A 17265-nucleotide genomic window follows, 5' to 3' on the forward strand; every position below is an offset into this window, starting at 1 on the left:
GATCAGGAGGGGGGGATAGTGCAAAGAGAGAGCAAAGGAGAGAGAGAGAGAGAGAGAGAGAGAGAGAGAGAGAGAGAGAGAGAGAGAGAGAGAGAGAGAGAGAGAGAGAGAGAGAGAGAGAGAGAAGGGCCTCTTCTCTTTCCATCTTCTCCCTTCCTTCACTGCTCCCAGCTGGGAAATGGTAGGAAAACATCAACACAGCTAAATGGCAAATTATTACCAAAGCTCCCCCAGCGCTGAAGCAGAAGTAGACGTATTGGAGTTGTCATGCAGGGCGATGGCCAATGCTTCCCTATGATTGTTCTCACTATTGGACTGTTTGATCAACATTAAACAAGACAATCAAATGCAGAGGTAAAGGTAAATGTTCCTGCAGCAAAGGAGATCGGGGGGTGTAGGGTGGGGGCTATAGGACGGGAAGAAAGAAAATAGGTCTGAAATGGCCTGTGAATACATACTTGGCAGCCCCTCCATTGCGTGAACCCTTCCCAGAAGGCCTCAGGGCAGCAGCCATTTCATGATTGGTGATTTCAAAGGGCTGGGTGCACCTCCAGGATTTCTGCTGTCATTGACACTTTCTGTTTCCGCATGCGTCTCGCTCACTTTCTCTCTCTCTTTCCCCAACAGGACCACCAGCCAGAGGCCGGTGGATGGGGGGGGGATAATTGTCTGTTCCTGTTGGTTTAGGATTTTATTTGTTTTTAAAAAGATATAAGATTTCAGGACTGAATGTGGTTTTCTTTGAGTAACCCAATGCCACAACATTGACACTGCAGACGGACATGCAGACTGCCAGCCAGACAGACAGACAAGACAGGACAATGGAACAGGGAGAACTCTGAACGGATTTGTATAATTGAATAAGAGAGTGAGGAAGAGAATAAAGAGTATGGATTAGGATTAAACATCGGTCTCAGTTGCTGCTGAACACACTGATGCAAGCAGTCATCAAGACTCAAGTCCCACCATCTCCTTTCACCACCAAGTCTACAATCATATGAACACACATCGGATCAGAACCCCAGCGGCCAAAAAAACACCGTCCCTGAACAACAAACGCCTTGCAGTGATTGCCTTGTTTTGGTCGGGCAGCTTCACCGGGACTCGGACAAGTGGAGAGTGTGACCCCGAAAGAGGACCAAAGAGTAGGGGCCTCAAACAGACTGCACCTGAGTATCTTAACCAGTATAAAGCGTGTCAAGGGCTGGGGAATAAAGCCGTTCAGACACCGACCCCGGCGAGACCCTGGCGACTGAAACAGCCCTAACAAGGCCTCAGCAACACTGCGTCTTCGGACACGCAGCTGTGAGGGAGCGTGTTCCGGGCACCGGGCGGTCGCAGGCAGCGAGCTGGCGGCGGCGGCGACGGCTCCGGGGTCACAGAGTCAGAGCGATAAAGGACGAGAACATTTCAGTTAGTGTGCGTGTGTGCGTGTGCGCGTGTGTGTGTGTGTGTGTGTCACGGGACTTTTCCTTTTGCCATACCAAATTTTGCCATCGTAGTATTGAGTTCAGTTTGTCCTCTAAAACGTGATGTGGTTGCATGTGATTGTGTGTGTGTGTGTGTGTGTGTGTGTGTGTGTGTGTGTGTGTGTGTGTGTGTGTGTGTGTGTGTGTGTGTGTGTGTGTGTGTCTGGAGGAGAGAGAAGCCTCATCTGTTAGCAGCGCGGCGGGGCCGGGCGCCGCGTGAAGGAGAGCGACAGGGCGTCACCGACGACGACATTGATGGATGCCCTGAATTCCGTAGGCAACTTGGGCAATTGGACACATTAACAACAGGCACCTGCTTCCCCCACCCGTACAAATCTATTAAAAGATAACAGCAATGGCGGCTCCCGCGCTATTAGTAAATTATAGCCTCTGTCTGTGAGGTAAGTGTAGGCCTGCCTTCTCTGACCCCCCACCCCCACACACACCACCACCAACTCCCCTCCTAATACACCACACACACACCCCATAGGCGGTGTAATAATGCCACCTAGTGGCCAACGTCGGTAACTAATATATAGATATCTTTTTGTCATTCTGCTCCATTGAAAATGTCTGATACCCAACATACATTGTAATAATGTTTAATGCAGTGAAAAAATTGTTGTCCCATTAAAAAATAACATAATTAATCAATCTAAAACAAGCTTTCCATGCCTTGCGTCGATCAAAACCGGGAGTTTTAAGAGTGCGTTTGGGTGGGCTTCCATGAGTGAATACACATGAGCGTGTTTGCGTATGTGTTTTACAAGGGTTGTCCGATAGCCCTGGCACAGTAAAAACTCTTGTTGGGACAGTTCAAAGTCCTTCATTGTTATTTCGCCCAAGTACAAAGCACAATGACACAAGGTAAAGAAAAGCATCACTTGCAAGCGTGTGTCAAACCCCAAACATCTTAACATTGAACACTCAAGTTCAACAGATCACTGATAGAGGACATGCGATACATATAAAACTGCCCCAGCATTAATAGCCGATTTACATCCTGACCGCGGGGCTTGAAAACACCAAGTTCAAGAAAACATCACATACAGTCGTTTTGAGCAAATACATTTCAGAGTGATCCCTGTCTGTTTGTCTGGTGTGTGTGTGTGTGTGTGTGTGTGTGTGTGTGTGTGTGTGTGTGTGTGTGTGTGTGTGTGTGTGTGTGTGTGTGTGTATGTGTGTGTGTTTGTGTGCGTATGTGCGCGTGTGTTCGCGTGCGTGTTAGGAATGGACAAGGTGGACACAAACCATAAATACTTTAACCCAAGGCAATTTGTCAGGATGTGTAAATGTCTCCAATTCCCCAACAGCATTGCAGTAAAATGTACAGTCACATCAGAAGTAACAATCCACAAAAGGATCACACTTTTAACTCTCTCTCCTCTGCTTCAGACCAGTATAAATCTCCCTTTGTCTCCCCACCCCCTCACAAGATCGTCTGCTGTTGTCAGATATCATGCTTTGACAAAGGCTTCCACCATCATTCTCTTGACAGAAATATGATATGTGAAACTGCAATGTCACATCTCTTAACATGATTTAGCCCAAGCTAGCCAGCACCATTTTAATCAATCAGACTTGTCACCTTTTTTTTCGCTGTAATGATGGCAGAGGTATAGGATCTCTGTGTTAGGCTGATCTATAAGACTTATCTGGGCTACTGATTTATGACTTCTTGCAGCTAATGTACCACCAGAGCCTCTTCCTGTGAGCAAGGCTTCCATCAAATTGGCAAATAAGTTGAACAGCCTTAGCCCTTTGGCAAAGAAACACATTTTTTGCCATTGATTCAGATTTTGAATACTATACATCCCTATTCACAGCAATAGGACAGGCTCTGTTCACACGCCCGGCATATTTGTATCTCTCTTGTATCTCTCTAGGAATCGAGCACAAACATCTCTGCCCAGAGAGGTTTAAATGCTGCATACCATAAAAAAAACACCTTCATTTCCCATGACTACAATACAATATAACTTTTCCACAAGGGTTTTTCACAACTGCCTTTCGCATTGGATTACGAACATAAAAAAACACCAAAATCCTTTTAATCTTTGAATGTTGGTATCATCTGTTGCAAAGTTAGAGTTGAGGCACAATGCCTAACTAAACTCAAAGGCCTACTTTGAGTACGACTGAGGAACCCATGATGACCGTACCTGTGCACACAATGGAGTGACTGGATCCACAAGCCAGCAGCTTCACCTTCCCCATGCAGCCCTGTGCAAACGGCCGGAGCGGGAGATCCTCGTTGGCTATCGCCCCTGGTCGGCCATGCCCATCGTGGCCCAGCTCTCTGCTGCCCCAGCTCAGCAGCTCTGAACCCAGCTGACACTGCCCTCCCTGGGGATGCAGAGAGGACGGGGTGGAAGTGTTAGCTGTTAGGAATCATGGTTAAACAAGTAAGAGACTTGCATTGGATCAAAGAGACACAATAAATGAAAAAGTATAATACTGTTATGAATGCTAATTTAAAGACAAGTTTCACTACCACTGGTATAAGAGTATTTATTTATAATGAACATTATGTTTCCATGAAAAGTTTTCTACCATGCTTTTGAAAAAAACAGCATATCTGAAAATATAGTGTGTAGGCAGGTCATCAATAGCCTCATATTTATATAGAATGTGCCTTCTGCACTTACAGATCCTTACTCTGGCACCTATACACACAAACACACATACCGGCATCATTCCCACATGTATGCAAACTCTTACACGAACACTCCCACAGCAATATTACTAGCACAATTCCATCCGACCGATATTGGATTTTTCTGAAAGAGTAAACCAATAGATAACCTATTACAAAACTATAAAGGGTCGATAGCTAATTTCGTTGCATTGATTACCACTTGGACATTTAACATGCACCCTGTGGCCACAATATGTTTTCAGCAGGCTTAGATCCCCATTGGCCCTCATGAGTATTACAATTATTGATTGAGACAGAGGACTAAAAATGTCAAGCTGTTCATTAATCTTAATAAAGAGTGGACTTGACCAATACACTTTTCCCCCAATGACACACACACACACACACACACACACACACACACACATACACACACTTTCTACAAGAGATGTGATTTAAGTATTTCCTATTAGTAGATTAACTACACAGGAACACGTTTGTTGTATTATTGCTTACTTTTGGCTCTTTTGCAGCTCAAAATAACTAAAAACTAAATATTAACTGATTTCTTATTGAATATAACTCAACTATTTTAATATATAACAACTTTACAACAGTACAATATTAACACTTTAAATTGGAAAAAATTGAGTGTTCATCAGGAGGTTAACTGATATATTTATCACAAATCAAACCTGCTTTTAAAACCATTTCTCATAATTCTATGTATTTTGTGTAGGTACGCATGAAGTGTGGGTCGATTCCAGAAATAGTCTTGCTGTTATTTGTTGGTTAATTTGTTCAAACCTATTTGAGTTTCTGACCAACAGAAACTCAAATGCGGTATGCAAAGGAGAGTTACCAAGGCAACCCTCAGGTTAATTATACAGGGCAGAAAAATTAATCATTGGCTACAAAAAATGAATATGATGTTTAAGTATAAATAGACTTATGGATGAAGGCATGTGTAATCGCCATTGTTAGTGCATAATTTTACAAGAGAGGAAAATCAAAGATAAACTTCAATGTTAAACAACTTTAACAACTGACCTGTGCTGGAGTTGAAGGATAGGGCTCTCCCATTATTATGCCATCATGCCAATCAATATCTCGTTTGATCTGTGAAAGGTATGCCTCTGGTACAATGTGTGTTTCGTCTGTGAACCTAACATGGTTTGCCCGGTATCCATGACTCCGCACGCCCCACCGTCTCCATACAGTGCAAGCATATTGCCACGGTAACCGTCTCCATAGTTACAGTACCACCCATTTAAACAACCCAGACACAAAACTTGTAAATCTTTTTTTTTAAAGACATTGCAAAGCAGATTCTTAAGTTGGTAGTATGCGGGAGCATGCAGTGGTCATGTTTATTCATAATGGATTGTAAATAGAATACCAAATGTGTATATTGTTTATTACTTAAGTAGTAAGTAGAGTTTGTTTTTCACTTTAGATACGCTGTTTCAATTGAGGGGATAAGGTGGAGCCAAGGGTGGTGGCGATCCGTCTGGGGGAGTAGTAATGACATGATAAGGGGGCTGCCTGCATGCTGTGCATGATGCAAAGATAACCAAGTTAAAGCTGTCAACAAAGAAAGGTCAGAAAGGACGCTCCAGTCGCACGAGTAAACTGCAAAGATTACCTTGTTGGCACAACCCAGATGTACGACTGAAAATAACCCAGCTCAGTGAATGGGAGCAGCAAACACAGAAGCTGAGCCAGAATCGTGCCTGAAACTGAACACCACTGCATACAAAGTCACAATCTGGTCCAATCTGTAGCTTCTCATAGGCCTACTACAGGTGCCTGATCAAAACTAAAAAGCACTTTGTAAGCATTATTTTTAAAAAGTGTTATTCACTAGTGTATATTATCATATTTTCATTTTTATTCCCCATTAGTTTCAACAAACAAGCAGGCACATTGGATGGAAGTTTTTTTTATTTTATTATTAAACTCACATCATGAGTTTATGTGGAATATGTGGATCGTTCTTGTTAATTACTTTGTCCCTTTGTTTCTTCCAAAAAAATATGTAACACGTTTTTTAATGCATTGTTAACGGTAATCACGGATATACGAGGTAACCCTATCTATCCGTAACATATCGATCCCCAGTTATTAGGTTGCCTACTAAAAGAAATAACGTCCGGGTCTTTTCAAGCACGTGTCAAAATTATACAGCAGATGGCGCTAGAGTTTTGCTTTCGACGTGTGAATATTGAGATGGCAACAAACCTCACCCTGCAGTGTTGCGGAGCAGCAGGCGCTCATGCCAATCTCAGATTTCAGTATGGGCGTGGCAAATTCCACCATAGACTCCTCCAGCCCAAAACAAACGGTATTTCCGCGTTTTACCTCTACTACGACAATGCCTAGAATAAAGGATTTAACGTTGACTTACGATGCACTTAACGAGGAAAGGACGTTTTCCGAGGGAGACACTTTAACGGGCACAGTGACGATGTGCATGGAAAAAGATACGAAAGTTGAATCCTTTTTCGTCAAACTTAAAGGCGACGCAAATGTGCATTGGAGCGAAAAGAATGGTGAACACGATGACAGTTATAATGCACACAGGCGGTACTTCAAACTTAAACAATTCTTGATTCCTGAAAACACTAAAGGTAAGTGAAACGACGGTCTATGTCTATGGTGGTCGGAAACGTCATAGCATCCGATACATGTTTCCACCATCCGCTAGAAATAATGAATGGTGGTGAGAAAGTGGTTCATGTCAACAAACAACAGTGAATTTACCCATATGGATTTTTAAATCATTCCAAATATCTTATGGAATACGGATGTGTTCTTGGAGCAGCATTACCAGATGGGACATGTGAAGCCAAGCTGATGTCGTCTCCCTATTCGCCGCCAGTGATGTGCGATCAGGAAACAGTTATTTTAATGACATACTGGTTACCTCTGGTACTGTGCAATTATAATTGATTTAAAAAAAAAAAGTATTTGTAGTCTATTCTGTGTTATGCCATATATCCCCAGTAAAGGATTCAGTCTGGCCCAAATGGTTATTCCCACTCAGAACCAATCACTCGCCTACAAATCAATCAATGTTGGTTAAAGATTAAATGTATGAATTGCTGATGGGGTTGGCTTTTATAATAATCAATCTTATAGCAGTGGCCAAACATTGAAACCAAAAGCATAGCTGTTAATAAACTAAAGGCTGTAGGCCTACTATTAAACTATAACAAAATGTGTTGTAGCCTTTTCAGCATGTGGGAAGAGATGCCTTAACACAGACGGAGGATCCATGTTTTAAGAAGCTTGACTTAGCTCCCGATTCGTAGACCCTGAAATCAGACTGAGCCTAGTATTCGCAGCTATTGATTTTTGACCAGTAACGAGTCGAACAGTTTATTTTTTAAGGACAAACTGGAAATACTAAGTTACCACTGGTACAGTGACACGTGTACAAGGGCGTAACCATGGTTTAGACATTGGGGGGGTCCAATTTTTTATTATTATTTGTTAAGTGCATTGCCTACAATTCTATATTTATATATGAAAATGTGGACATTTAGAACATAGTTTCGAGGACTACATTGACCATTTGAATTCACATCTAAAGGAATAGTGTAATCATGTAATGTCTGCCCCGCCCCCCCCCCCCCCCCACACACACACACACACACATACACACACACACTTTGTTTTGGTTAGTTGCTTACTGACCTTAAACACACCTACCAATTACAATTATGCTCTTCCAGTAGTACTGTAGCAAAAAGGATAGCTTCCAATGGAAAAATACCACAAACCCAAAGCATGTTTTTTTAATGTTATTTTAATTAGGACAACTACTGATGTACTTTTGTGATGTACAGACTTTAACAAAAAAATTTGCTGAGGACTTTTAATTCCAGGGACTTGCACAAAGCATGAAACTTAAAATCTTGATTTTTACTATAAAAAGCAAGTCTGATTATTTACACTGAAAATTATTTACATTGACTGGAACACAGAAGAGAAATGAACATGGGATGTCTATGTAGGTGTAAAAGTGCTACAGCCAAAGGAAAGGCAGCATAGGACTGAGATGGAAAAGTATTAACTAAATAAATGACCCAAAAACCTGGAGGCGTTCATTATTAAGCTCAACTAAGCTCTGACAGATCTGTTTCCTGTCCAAAGCATCCAACTTTTCCTGATGAACATGGCAAATGGCAACGTTGTTCAGCCGGGTCTGCGTCATCATGGTTCTCAGCCATGTCTTCAGCCGTCTCAAGGCGCTGAAACTTCGCTCTGCCTCTGCTGAGGAGGCAGGAACAACCATCAGCAGTCTCAAAAGGATCTCGACTTGCTTGAAAAGATGTCGCACCTCTGGCACCATTTCCCGGGAAAGTGTCTGCTACCTCTGAGGAAGTTGTACAAGTGTAGTTGGCCTGGAACATTTTCAGCTGCACTTCTAAAGCCATGGCATCCAACTCTGGGTATTCATCCACAACTGCATCAATGTTCCCAGAGATGAGTACATCCTCTAATTTTTGCAGTCTTTGAAGCCCGTCCTGGCTGAAGCGCTCATTGCATTGCACCACAGCAGTGTCCAAGGTATTGTAGTACTGCATTCTGTAGTACGCTTGGGCAGTGGAGTGAGAATGTGATGTGGCTGGACCAGTGAAGCGCTTCGGAGGCTGCCGCACATGAGGCATCTTGATTGGCTGCAGATTAAGAGATGTGACAATCTGAGAACCTCTGGAGTACAGCCAGTCAAAGTGCACTTCAGATCTTTTGGCCTGGAGGCCTCTTTTCACATGGTCTACAGCAGCCAGCATCCCTGATGTAGTTTGGCTTCTCTGCTGCAGAGAAATGTTCAGCTCCTCCATGACAGCCATGACATCTTCTGCCAGAATGATGCCGAGAATGGTATTGCCCCTCAAAAAGCTTTTGTGAAGGCCACTGGCTCTTGCAGACATTTCCATCGTGGTGGATTGAGACATCTCTTCTGTGGCTGTGAGCACAGATTCATATTGTGAGAGGACAGAGCGCATGGCTGGCGTTCGGACTGTCCATCTGGTGGGGCAGAGAGGCTTCAAAGATGTATGCGTAGCTGTTCGATCTGACTTTGCTACAGCTGTGAAGATAGCCTTGAACTTCCCAGACTGATTGAATAAAACGCCCAACTCATGCACTAACTGCATTGCATCTCTTATAACGGGGGCGGATACACAGGCAGCTTGGGTGATCAAATTGACACAGTGTGGCCCACAATGAACATATACTGCAAGAGGCTGCTCTTTCTTGATATGAGCCTGCACACCTTGCATCCTGCCAGACATATTGGCTGCCCCATCGTAGGTTTGACCTCGTAGCTGTGAAAGTGGGAGATTTAGGCGAATCAAAACATCTTTAGCTACACTAGCTATGTTTTCTCCAGTTGTGGATGTGACCTGATACAGGCCTATGAATTCCTCTCTGGGCTGCAAGTTTTTGTCAACAAAGCGCAGACAGAAGGACTCTTGCTCAACTCCTGCTGCATCCTGTGTCCCATCAATTATAAGGGAAAACTGAACCACTGGCAATGAGTGGATTTCCTGTGTTATTTCGCGTACAATTGTGTTGCTGACAATTTGAAGGACCTCATTCTGAATTTTGGGGCTGGTGAAATTGTTGTGCCGCTGAAGCCAGCTTGAAAGTTCTTCATCACCCTCTGCCTTGTACTTAATTAACTGGTGGAAGTTGCCCTCTTTGTTGTCATGCCCCCTTAAAGCATTGCCCTGTCTGGCCAAGCACATCACCCCCCCCACAATCTTCAAGAAACTATTCCTGGCCACCTGCTGCTGCTTTTGCAACTGAGAGGAAAGTTGAGTACTGACAGGCTGTTTTTGGTGCAAATATGTTGTCACCGCTGCTGAATGGCAATCGCTGTCTTCATGTTCAGAGAACCTTTGGAGAGCTTTTTTCCAATTACTGAAACCAGTGTTGATAAAAGCACCATCAGCCTTACTGGCTAAAGCGGATTTCTGTTCTCCAAAATATTTGGAACAATAAAAACAAAGCACACCTTTCAGTGAGGGACTGTAGTGAAGCCATTTGTACTGCCTAAACCAACTGTCCTGAAATTTGAGCGTTTTATTTTTCAGGGACTGAGTTTCGATAAAGCGGGTATTGGGCTGGTGTGGGCAGGTACCAAGCTCCTCCTTATGCTGATCTAAACCACTGCCTCCTCTGCCTGGCTCTGTCTCTCTTTCCCTGTCAGTCTCCTGAAATATAACGTGTAGCGTTGGAATTACCTGTATATTTTCACTTATCATACACAAGATGCAGGTACCTGTAATGCCTTACTTAGCTTCATACTTAAAATGACTGTCTTTGTGCAATACTAAATTGCATTATATTTCACATTCATTCCTCACCTGATCATCTGCATGTCCAGAGCATACCCCTGTCTGGCCACTGCTTTCAGCCTGCCTCTCTGCCTCCCTGTCTGTCTGTGCTGCCTGCATTGTGACCACATGTCATTATGTTATCAGAAGAACAGTGGCTGACCTTCGTGATCATTTTGGTCTATATACTCTGCTTGTATTAGAAGTAGGCTACTTTTATGTATTGCTGACATGTAGGCCCAGTTTATAAACAATGTTGTAAGGCTGTCTAGTCTCACATTCAAAATTCTCACCTTATCACCTGCATGTCCAGTAGGGCTTTGACTTTTGCCCAAAAATCATATTCGAATTTCGTTTGTTTATTAATATTAATATTCGAATATATTCGAATATTTATTAATAATATTTTGACCATTAAATGCCTTCAGTAATACCTGGGCTGAATCCGAATACTTAGTACATACTATTTATGTTCAGTGTCTATGTCTACTACTTGACGGTCTACAGCTATGCGTAGAACGCCTAGAATGGTCTTCTACAGCTATGCGTAGAACGCCTCTTGCGTGTTCCAACGGTTTATTATGTTTCTAATAAATCCCTGTCTAATCAATACTTCATTCACTGCCTCTTCCGTGGTCGTTACAATATTATGAATAGACTGCATCGGGTTCTCCGACGTCTCTCCCTCTTGGCCTGCCCATAAAAGGTTCGAATATTAAGGGCTGCCTAATATTCGTTCGAATTTTGATTTATTGTTTTGATATTCGAATTATATTCGAATCACGAAGTTCGAAGTCAAAGCCCTAATGTCCAGAGCATGTCCCTGTCTGGCCACTGCTTTCAGCATGCCTGTCTCTCTCCCTGTCTCTCTGTGGTGCCTGCATTGTGACCCCACGTCATTTTATCAGAAAAAACAGCGACTCATATTTTAATTAGGCTACTCGTTTTATTTACTCACACATTTAGCTCGGTATCAAGCTACTAATTGTCTGGAGAAAAAAAAAACGTGTACGCTCGGCTGCTGGTCCAGTTTTATCCGCTTTTTAAGTAACCTTAAATTGTCCGTTACCTCCTCTCCAACACGTTAAATAACGTTACTTACATTCAAATGACTCACCTGATCACCTGCATGTTCAGAGCACGTCCCTGTCTGGCCACTGCTTTCAGCATGCCTGTCTAGGCTGTCTCTCTCCTTCTCTCTCTGTGCTGCCTGCATCGTAACCATGTCATTTTATCAAAAGAACAGCGACTGACCTTCATGAGCTATATTTAATATTCTGCTTTTACGAGGCTACTCGTTTTATTTGCTTACTCAAAGCTCGGTATCAAGTTACTTACTGTCTGAAAAAAACTCCGTATGCTTGGCTGTTGGTCCAGTTTCTTCTGCTTTTTACGTACCGGTAACCTCAAATCCTCCATTACTCTTTACTTTCTTGGCTCTCACTGAAGAAAGAGTGTGGGGTAACCATGACAACGCAGAAAGTCGCGAGGTGGTTTCAAACTAAATCGCACAAGTGTACAATTAGGAGGGGGGATTCTTAACAAACGGAAATAAATTGAAAATAAATAAGACATAACAAGAGACCGATCCATTGACAGGGTTCATAAAAAGAGAACATGTCATATATTTTACATTTTATCCTGCTGTATATTGGGGGGGACAGGTTAGTATTTTCTCAACATTGGGGGGGACACGACCCCCCCAAAGAATGCGTGGTTACGCCGTTGCACGTGTATTGATAAAACAATGAATTTGTAATCTATTCAGTGTTTTGCCATATATATTTTTCCAGGAATAAGATTCAGTCTGGCCCGAAAGTTTTCCTGGTAGGCCTAACAATATCATTAGAACCGGTCTTAAAAACGGCCTTTCACGGAGTAAAACTATTTGGGCAACTCAAAACATGCCCGTGATATACTAAGCAGGACTATCTGTTTAGAGTCTGGTCTAATAGACAGCTGAAAGGCAGCTCATTTTTTGCATTTAAAGGAGACATATGTCATATTATGGTGTTTTCCCAACAAGTAAACATAGTATATGAGTCCCAGAAAACATGTTTTTGAAGCTGTTTGCTGGAAATAGCTTTTAGGAAAATAAATCTTGCCTTTTGGCATTATTGAACATAAAAACTGGAAAATGATCGTACAAAAATGATACTGTCGTATATCTCGCAACGCTGTCTGAAACTATCACAATTATCTATGAAAAATCTAAATTGAACAATGGTATTTTCTTCAATAAGAAGATATTTTCTTAAATTGCCACACCCTCTTGGGAAACTTTCCATATGTCTTGTTCAATCAGTGTGACACAACTCAGTTTAACCTTTCACCATGTGAGTTTAAGAATGAGCTTACACAATGCTTGCCTTACTATAGCACTCAAGTGCACTGTTATTTTAAAACCAAGTATGACCGTATTCCATTTTCATACTCTTATCATGCTAACTATATATTTAACACAATGACATTTCTCATGCAGACACTGAAATCTCTAAGGGAAATCACTCATATAAATTCAGCTTCAAATTTCCATCCGGGTAGGTAATTTAATTCTCAATCCAATTCTTATGAAGGTAACGGAATACACCAAGCCTTACATCCCCAGGCAAATTCACTAATGCATGTGAGACTGGGACTTCTCAGTTCAATTTCGATTTACATGGGGCTTTATCAACAGAGGCAGACCCAGAATGCAAATTCATCGGGTTTCTAAAGTGCAATACATCCTATATGTCACATCAGTTGAAACACACCAGCCACTTACGTTACTTTTTTCTCACACATGGACAGTTCTGATTATTTGAGTTGTTCTGCTCTGTGTGCTTTAATAGGAGTATGCCCTCATCCTTCCACGGGTATTATGGTAGGATTGTCTACAGACTGGAAGCCAAGCTTTCAAGAAGCTGGAAGTTGGACAGTTGTGTAAAACAGAAGATCAACTTTACATCGAAGGCCATTTCAAACCTCAGCCACCTGATGGTATGTAGCGCTGGCGTATTTGGCCTGGTAACAGGATGGGTGGTACAGTAAGAATGTCATTGGTTCTATGGGGGGGGGGGGGGGGCACCTTTCTGTATGGAGTCAGTACGTTCTTCTCGTGTTCAGTTAGGTTTCCTCCGGGTGCTCTAGTTTCCATCAACATCGAGAAATCCATCCATGGTTAGGTGAATACTCCTGCCGGTGCCCTTGACCTTGGCACTAGGGTAAAGCCCTGCACTGTGTGGCTGCCCCCTGCTCCTAGTGACGGGATCAATTCAGAGCCCTCACTTTCCTTCTGGATCAATTCGGTATTTAAAAATGTAACTGTTTGTGGAGAAGAGGAGGCCAGATGTTTATGGACATATCCAATCTATATTTAAATTATTTAGGTATGTCACAAGGTCATCATCTGGGAGTTGAAAATGTGGCTTCATTCCCCATTCCTCTCTGGACAAAGCCCTGAACATTTGGACAGCAACAAGCAATAATGTATATTCAACTACAATTACAAATCACTTAACTTAAATCAAAAATAAGTTCACATTTGTTTAAAAGAAGAATATATTTGTATTCACATTTGGTAGAGCTGAATTACTTGACTAACTAATCTTATAAAAAAAAGATTAAGAAGTTACTTAAAGGAGGTTATAGAGAAAAGTATGACCATTGTATGGATCCAAGTTACTTAAGCCATGTATCAGAACGGTTCACCTACCTGTAGCTGGTCAGTTAAGTCAACATTTACGAACATTGTCCCTGCTCACCATGTTCTACTCTAGACCCGCCAGGTTGGCCAAATTGATAAAGACATAGGAATCTTCTCCAAAGGATCCGTACACATGGAGGCGTTTGTGGAGAGTGGAGTATATGCCCCGGGTAATGTCTCTCTTACACTCACACACGCACACACACACACACACACACACACACACACACACACACACACACACACACACACACACACACACACACACACACACACACACACAGTGTGGACTTATCTGTTAATTGATTTTTTTTTTTTGTCCATAGGTCAAACTGTGGCAGTTACTGTTAAAGTCAAAAACAAATCCTCAAAAGACATGACCCCCAAGTTCTCTTTGAAACAGATTGTTACGTTTCATGCGCAAGGCCATAGAAAGTACAGTGGGAGTGAAATCTGTAAGTTAGTTGGGGAGGTTATTGAGAAGAAAAGTGAAAAAACACTCACTTTTGCATTGAAGATCCCTCCTGACACGATCCTATCCATCCAGAACTGTGAAATCCTTTCAGTTGAACATCATTTTAAGGTATGTGCTGAATGTGATGACAAATGTTTATACTATATGCCTAAATTCAAAAAAGGTTGTGTAAATGAAGTGCCGACCGTTCGAAGTAGGATGTTCCCCAATATAGTCCTACCCAAATTATCTATATTTTACATTTAAAAGTCATGCACATGATGAATGGGTATTGGGTTTACATCTCACTGTGTACTCGTTTCCTTAGGTGTACTTGGACATCAGCTTTGCCTCAGACCCACAGATCAAGTTTCCACTGGTCATTGCCCCTTCCGGCTTCATGGTAAACCCAGGGCCCGGGGGAATGAACCAGCCGTACCCCCCTGTAGCATACGGGGGCCCAAGCAACAGCGACTTCCCTCCCCCCGCCGCCTGCTTTCAGCCAGCTCCGCATCAACAGGCCTATGGTCCCTCAGCAGCCTTTGGGCCCCAAGCAGCCTTCGGGCCCCAAGCAGGCTACGGGCCCCAAGCAGCCTTCGGGCCCCAAGCAGCCTACGGGCCCCAAGCAGCCTACGGGGCCCAAGCAGCCTCCGGGCCCCCAGCAGCCTGGGGCCCGGGCCCCTCTGCCCCCGGTGCCATGGGAGCAGCTTATTACCAGCCCGTGCCACAGAACGTGTCTCCGTATGGACCCCCGTCCCAACCCTCGTCGCACGCCCCCGTGGTCCACCCTCCTCCCCCTCCGAGGGGCCCGGTTCCTCCGCCGGCGGCTCCGGGGGCTCTGGCCTCTGCGCCGACGTTCGACCCCGGCCAGTACGCCCCGCCGTCATTCGCCTCCTGCTACAACGCCCCCACGTATAGCATGCCGCCGCAAATGCCGGGAATGGGCACCGATTTTCTATCCCAACAAAATGAGGAACCTCCTTCGTATTTGTCTATGTTCCCCCCGGCAACCAACGATAAACCGCCAAACTAAATGAACGATAAGCGCTGATGATTCAATGTCGTGGTTTTCGAAACATGGAAACGTGCCATGTGATAAATGTGTATATATAAATACACCTCAATATGCAACCTATGGTTCATTCATGTAAAGCATACTCACATGCTATGAAAAGCCTCATTCAATGTCTAAAATGTGACAGTTTAAAGGCCTTTTGTATTTTGTGATTTCCTCTCAGGGTTCAACCATGACCAGTGACGTCATTCGAACACACCTGGTTGCATGTGGTCTTCAACTGCCGTAGTGTGGCCACAATAATCCTACAATGGACCATTGTATATTGAAGACTTTATTCAGTCATGCATTTATCGGAGAAATGTGTGACGTATTTGAAAATATAAGAAATATAATTATTATACACTATACGTATCAATAAAGTAGTATCATGCCTACATGCTTCATGAAAGTGTGAAAAAACAGTCACCAAAGAGTCACTTCATTTTAATGACGCTCTATTGGACGTACTAATATTAATCATTCGTTTTAAATAATCCTGTATCGTCTACGTTTCCTGTTCTCTTTTCTTATACTTTCCAGGGCACATGTCCTACTGAACTTGGGGTATTATTATTTGGTTGATGGCCCACTCTTTGCTTATTGTAGGGCAGCTCACCTATGTAACCAATAAACACACCCTTGTTTGACATTGGAAGGTGTTCCGCGATGTTGGTGGAGGGTGATATACTGAACTGGTTTTCTGAAGTACGGGATGGCTTGAAATAGAATTGCCTTTTAACCTCAAACAAATGCATTAGCTTCGGAGAAACCGTTGTACTACCTCTTGTATAAGCCTGTTTAAATATATATTTATGATTTTTCTTTGTATGTTTCTCTAGCGTGCCTTTAAAATAACTTTACCAAATGTAGGTGTCTGGACCCTTTTGTAAATTGCTTGCTCTTTGCTGTTAATCAATGAATTGTATGTTAAGAATAATTGTACCAATAAAAAATACAATAAAAACCCACTTCTGTAACTTCCATATCCAGATTTACTGTGGATCCACTTGCACATGAGACACTGAGCACTCTGGGTAATGAGAATAATAGCAATTAAAATAATTTGTGGTTGTACCTTAAACATTCTTGCCACAATACTCACACTTATCAGTACTTAAGCATCACAAATAGCCTATTGCTAATTTAAACAATAAGAAAGACAGGACAAGGATTTGTTAAGGATGTGATGCAAGGTTTGAACGTTGTGATTGATACGCGTGTTGCAAGGTCAGTTTTATCATTTCCTGTACGATTTGCACATAAGAACTAACTAAAACACCTCACATGGCTACCACTTTCATCTTGAAGACTAGACTACCAATATGTCTTTGCTAAAACGTGAACGGAGGCTTTTCAGAAGGAGACAACATTAAAGGAACATTGACCTTTGACTTAAAGAGTGATACAAAAGTTTACTTTGTACTGTTAAGTGTAAATGTACTTTTAAAAATGCTGATGTCTTATTCGAATTTCCATGGTAAAAACAAATTATGTCTACCTGTGTTTCTGATTCATTTTCACAACAGTTTTATCTTTCAGAAACTGAGATTCTGAAAGGCATCCATAGACATGATTTTCTGGTGACAATACCAGAGAGGACGTGAGGATG

General features: G+C 42.6%; 1 protein-coding gene across 3 annotated transcripts; it reads left to right on the plus strand.

Annotated features, from left to right (window-relative positions):
* The first annotated feature begins 6445 nt into the window (after positions 1-6445).
* On the plus strand, positions 6446-16595 carry LOC307074850 (arrestin domain-containing protein 3-like). Of its 3 annotated transcripts, XM_079735236.1 has the most exons (6): positions 6446-6737; positions 12940-12997; positions 13292-13439; positions 14219-14315; positions 14472-14728; positions 14928-16595. In XM_079735236.1, the coding sequence occupies exons 1-6, from the start codon at positions 6482-6484 to the stop codon at positions 15630-15632; spliced, it is 1521 nt and encodes a 506-aa protein (XP_079591362.1). In that variant the 5' UTR covers positions 6446-6481; the 3' UTR covers positions 15633-16595. The 3 variants fall into 3 exon arrangements, with proteins under 3 accessions (XP_079591362.1, XP_079591361.1, XP_079591363.1); XM_079735235.1 differs by having other exon boundaries at positions 14219-14728; XM_079735237.1 differs by lacking the exon at positions 12940-12997 and having other exon boundaries at positions 6596-6737; positions 14219-14728.
* Positions 16596-17265: the final 670 nt, after the last annotated feature.

This window comes from Pollachius pollachius, assembly GCF_949987615.1.
Source record: "Pollachius pollachius genome assembly, chromosome: 1".
Lineage (NCBI taxonomy): Eukaryota > Metazoa > Chordata > Actinopteri > Gadiformes > Gadidae > Pollachius > Pollachius pollachius.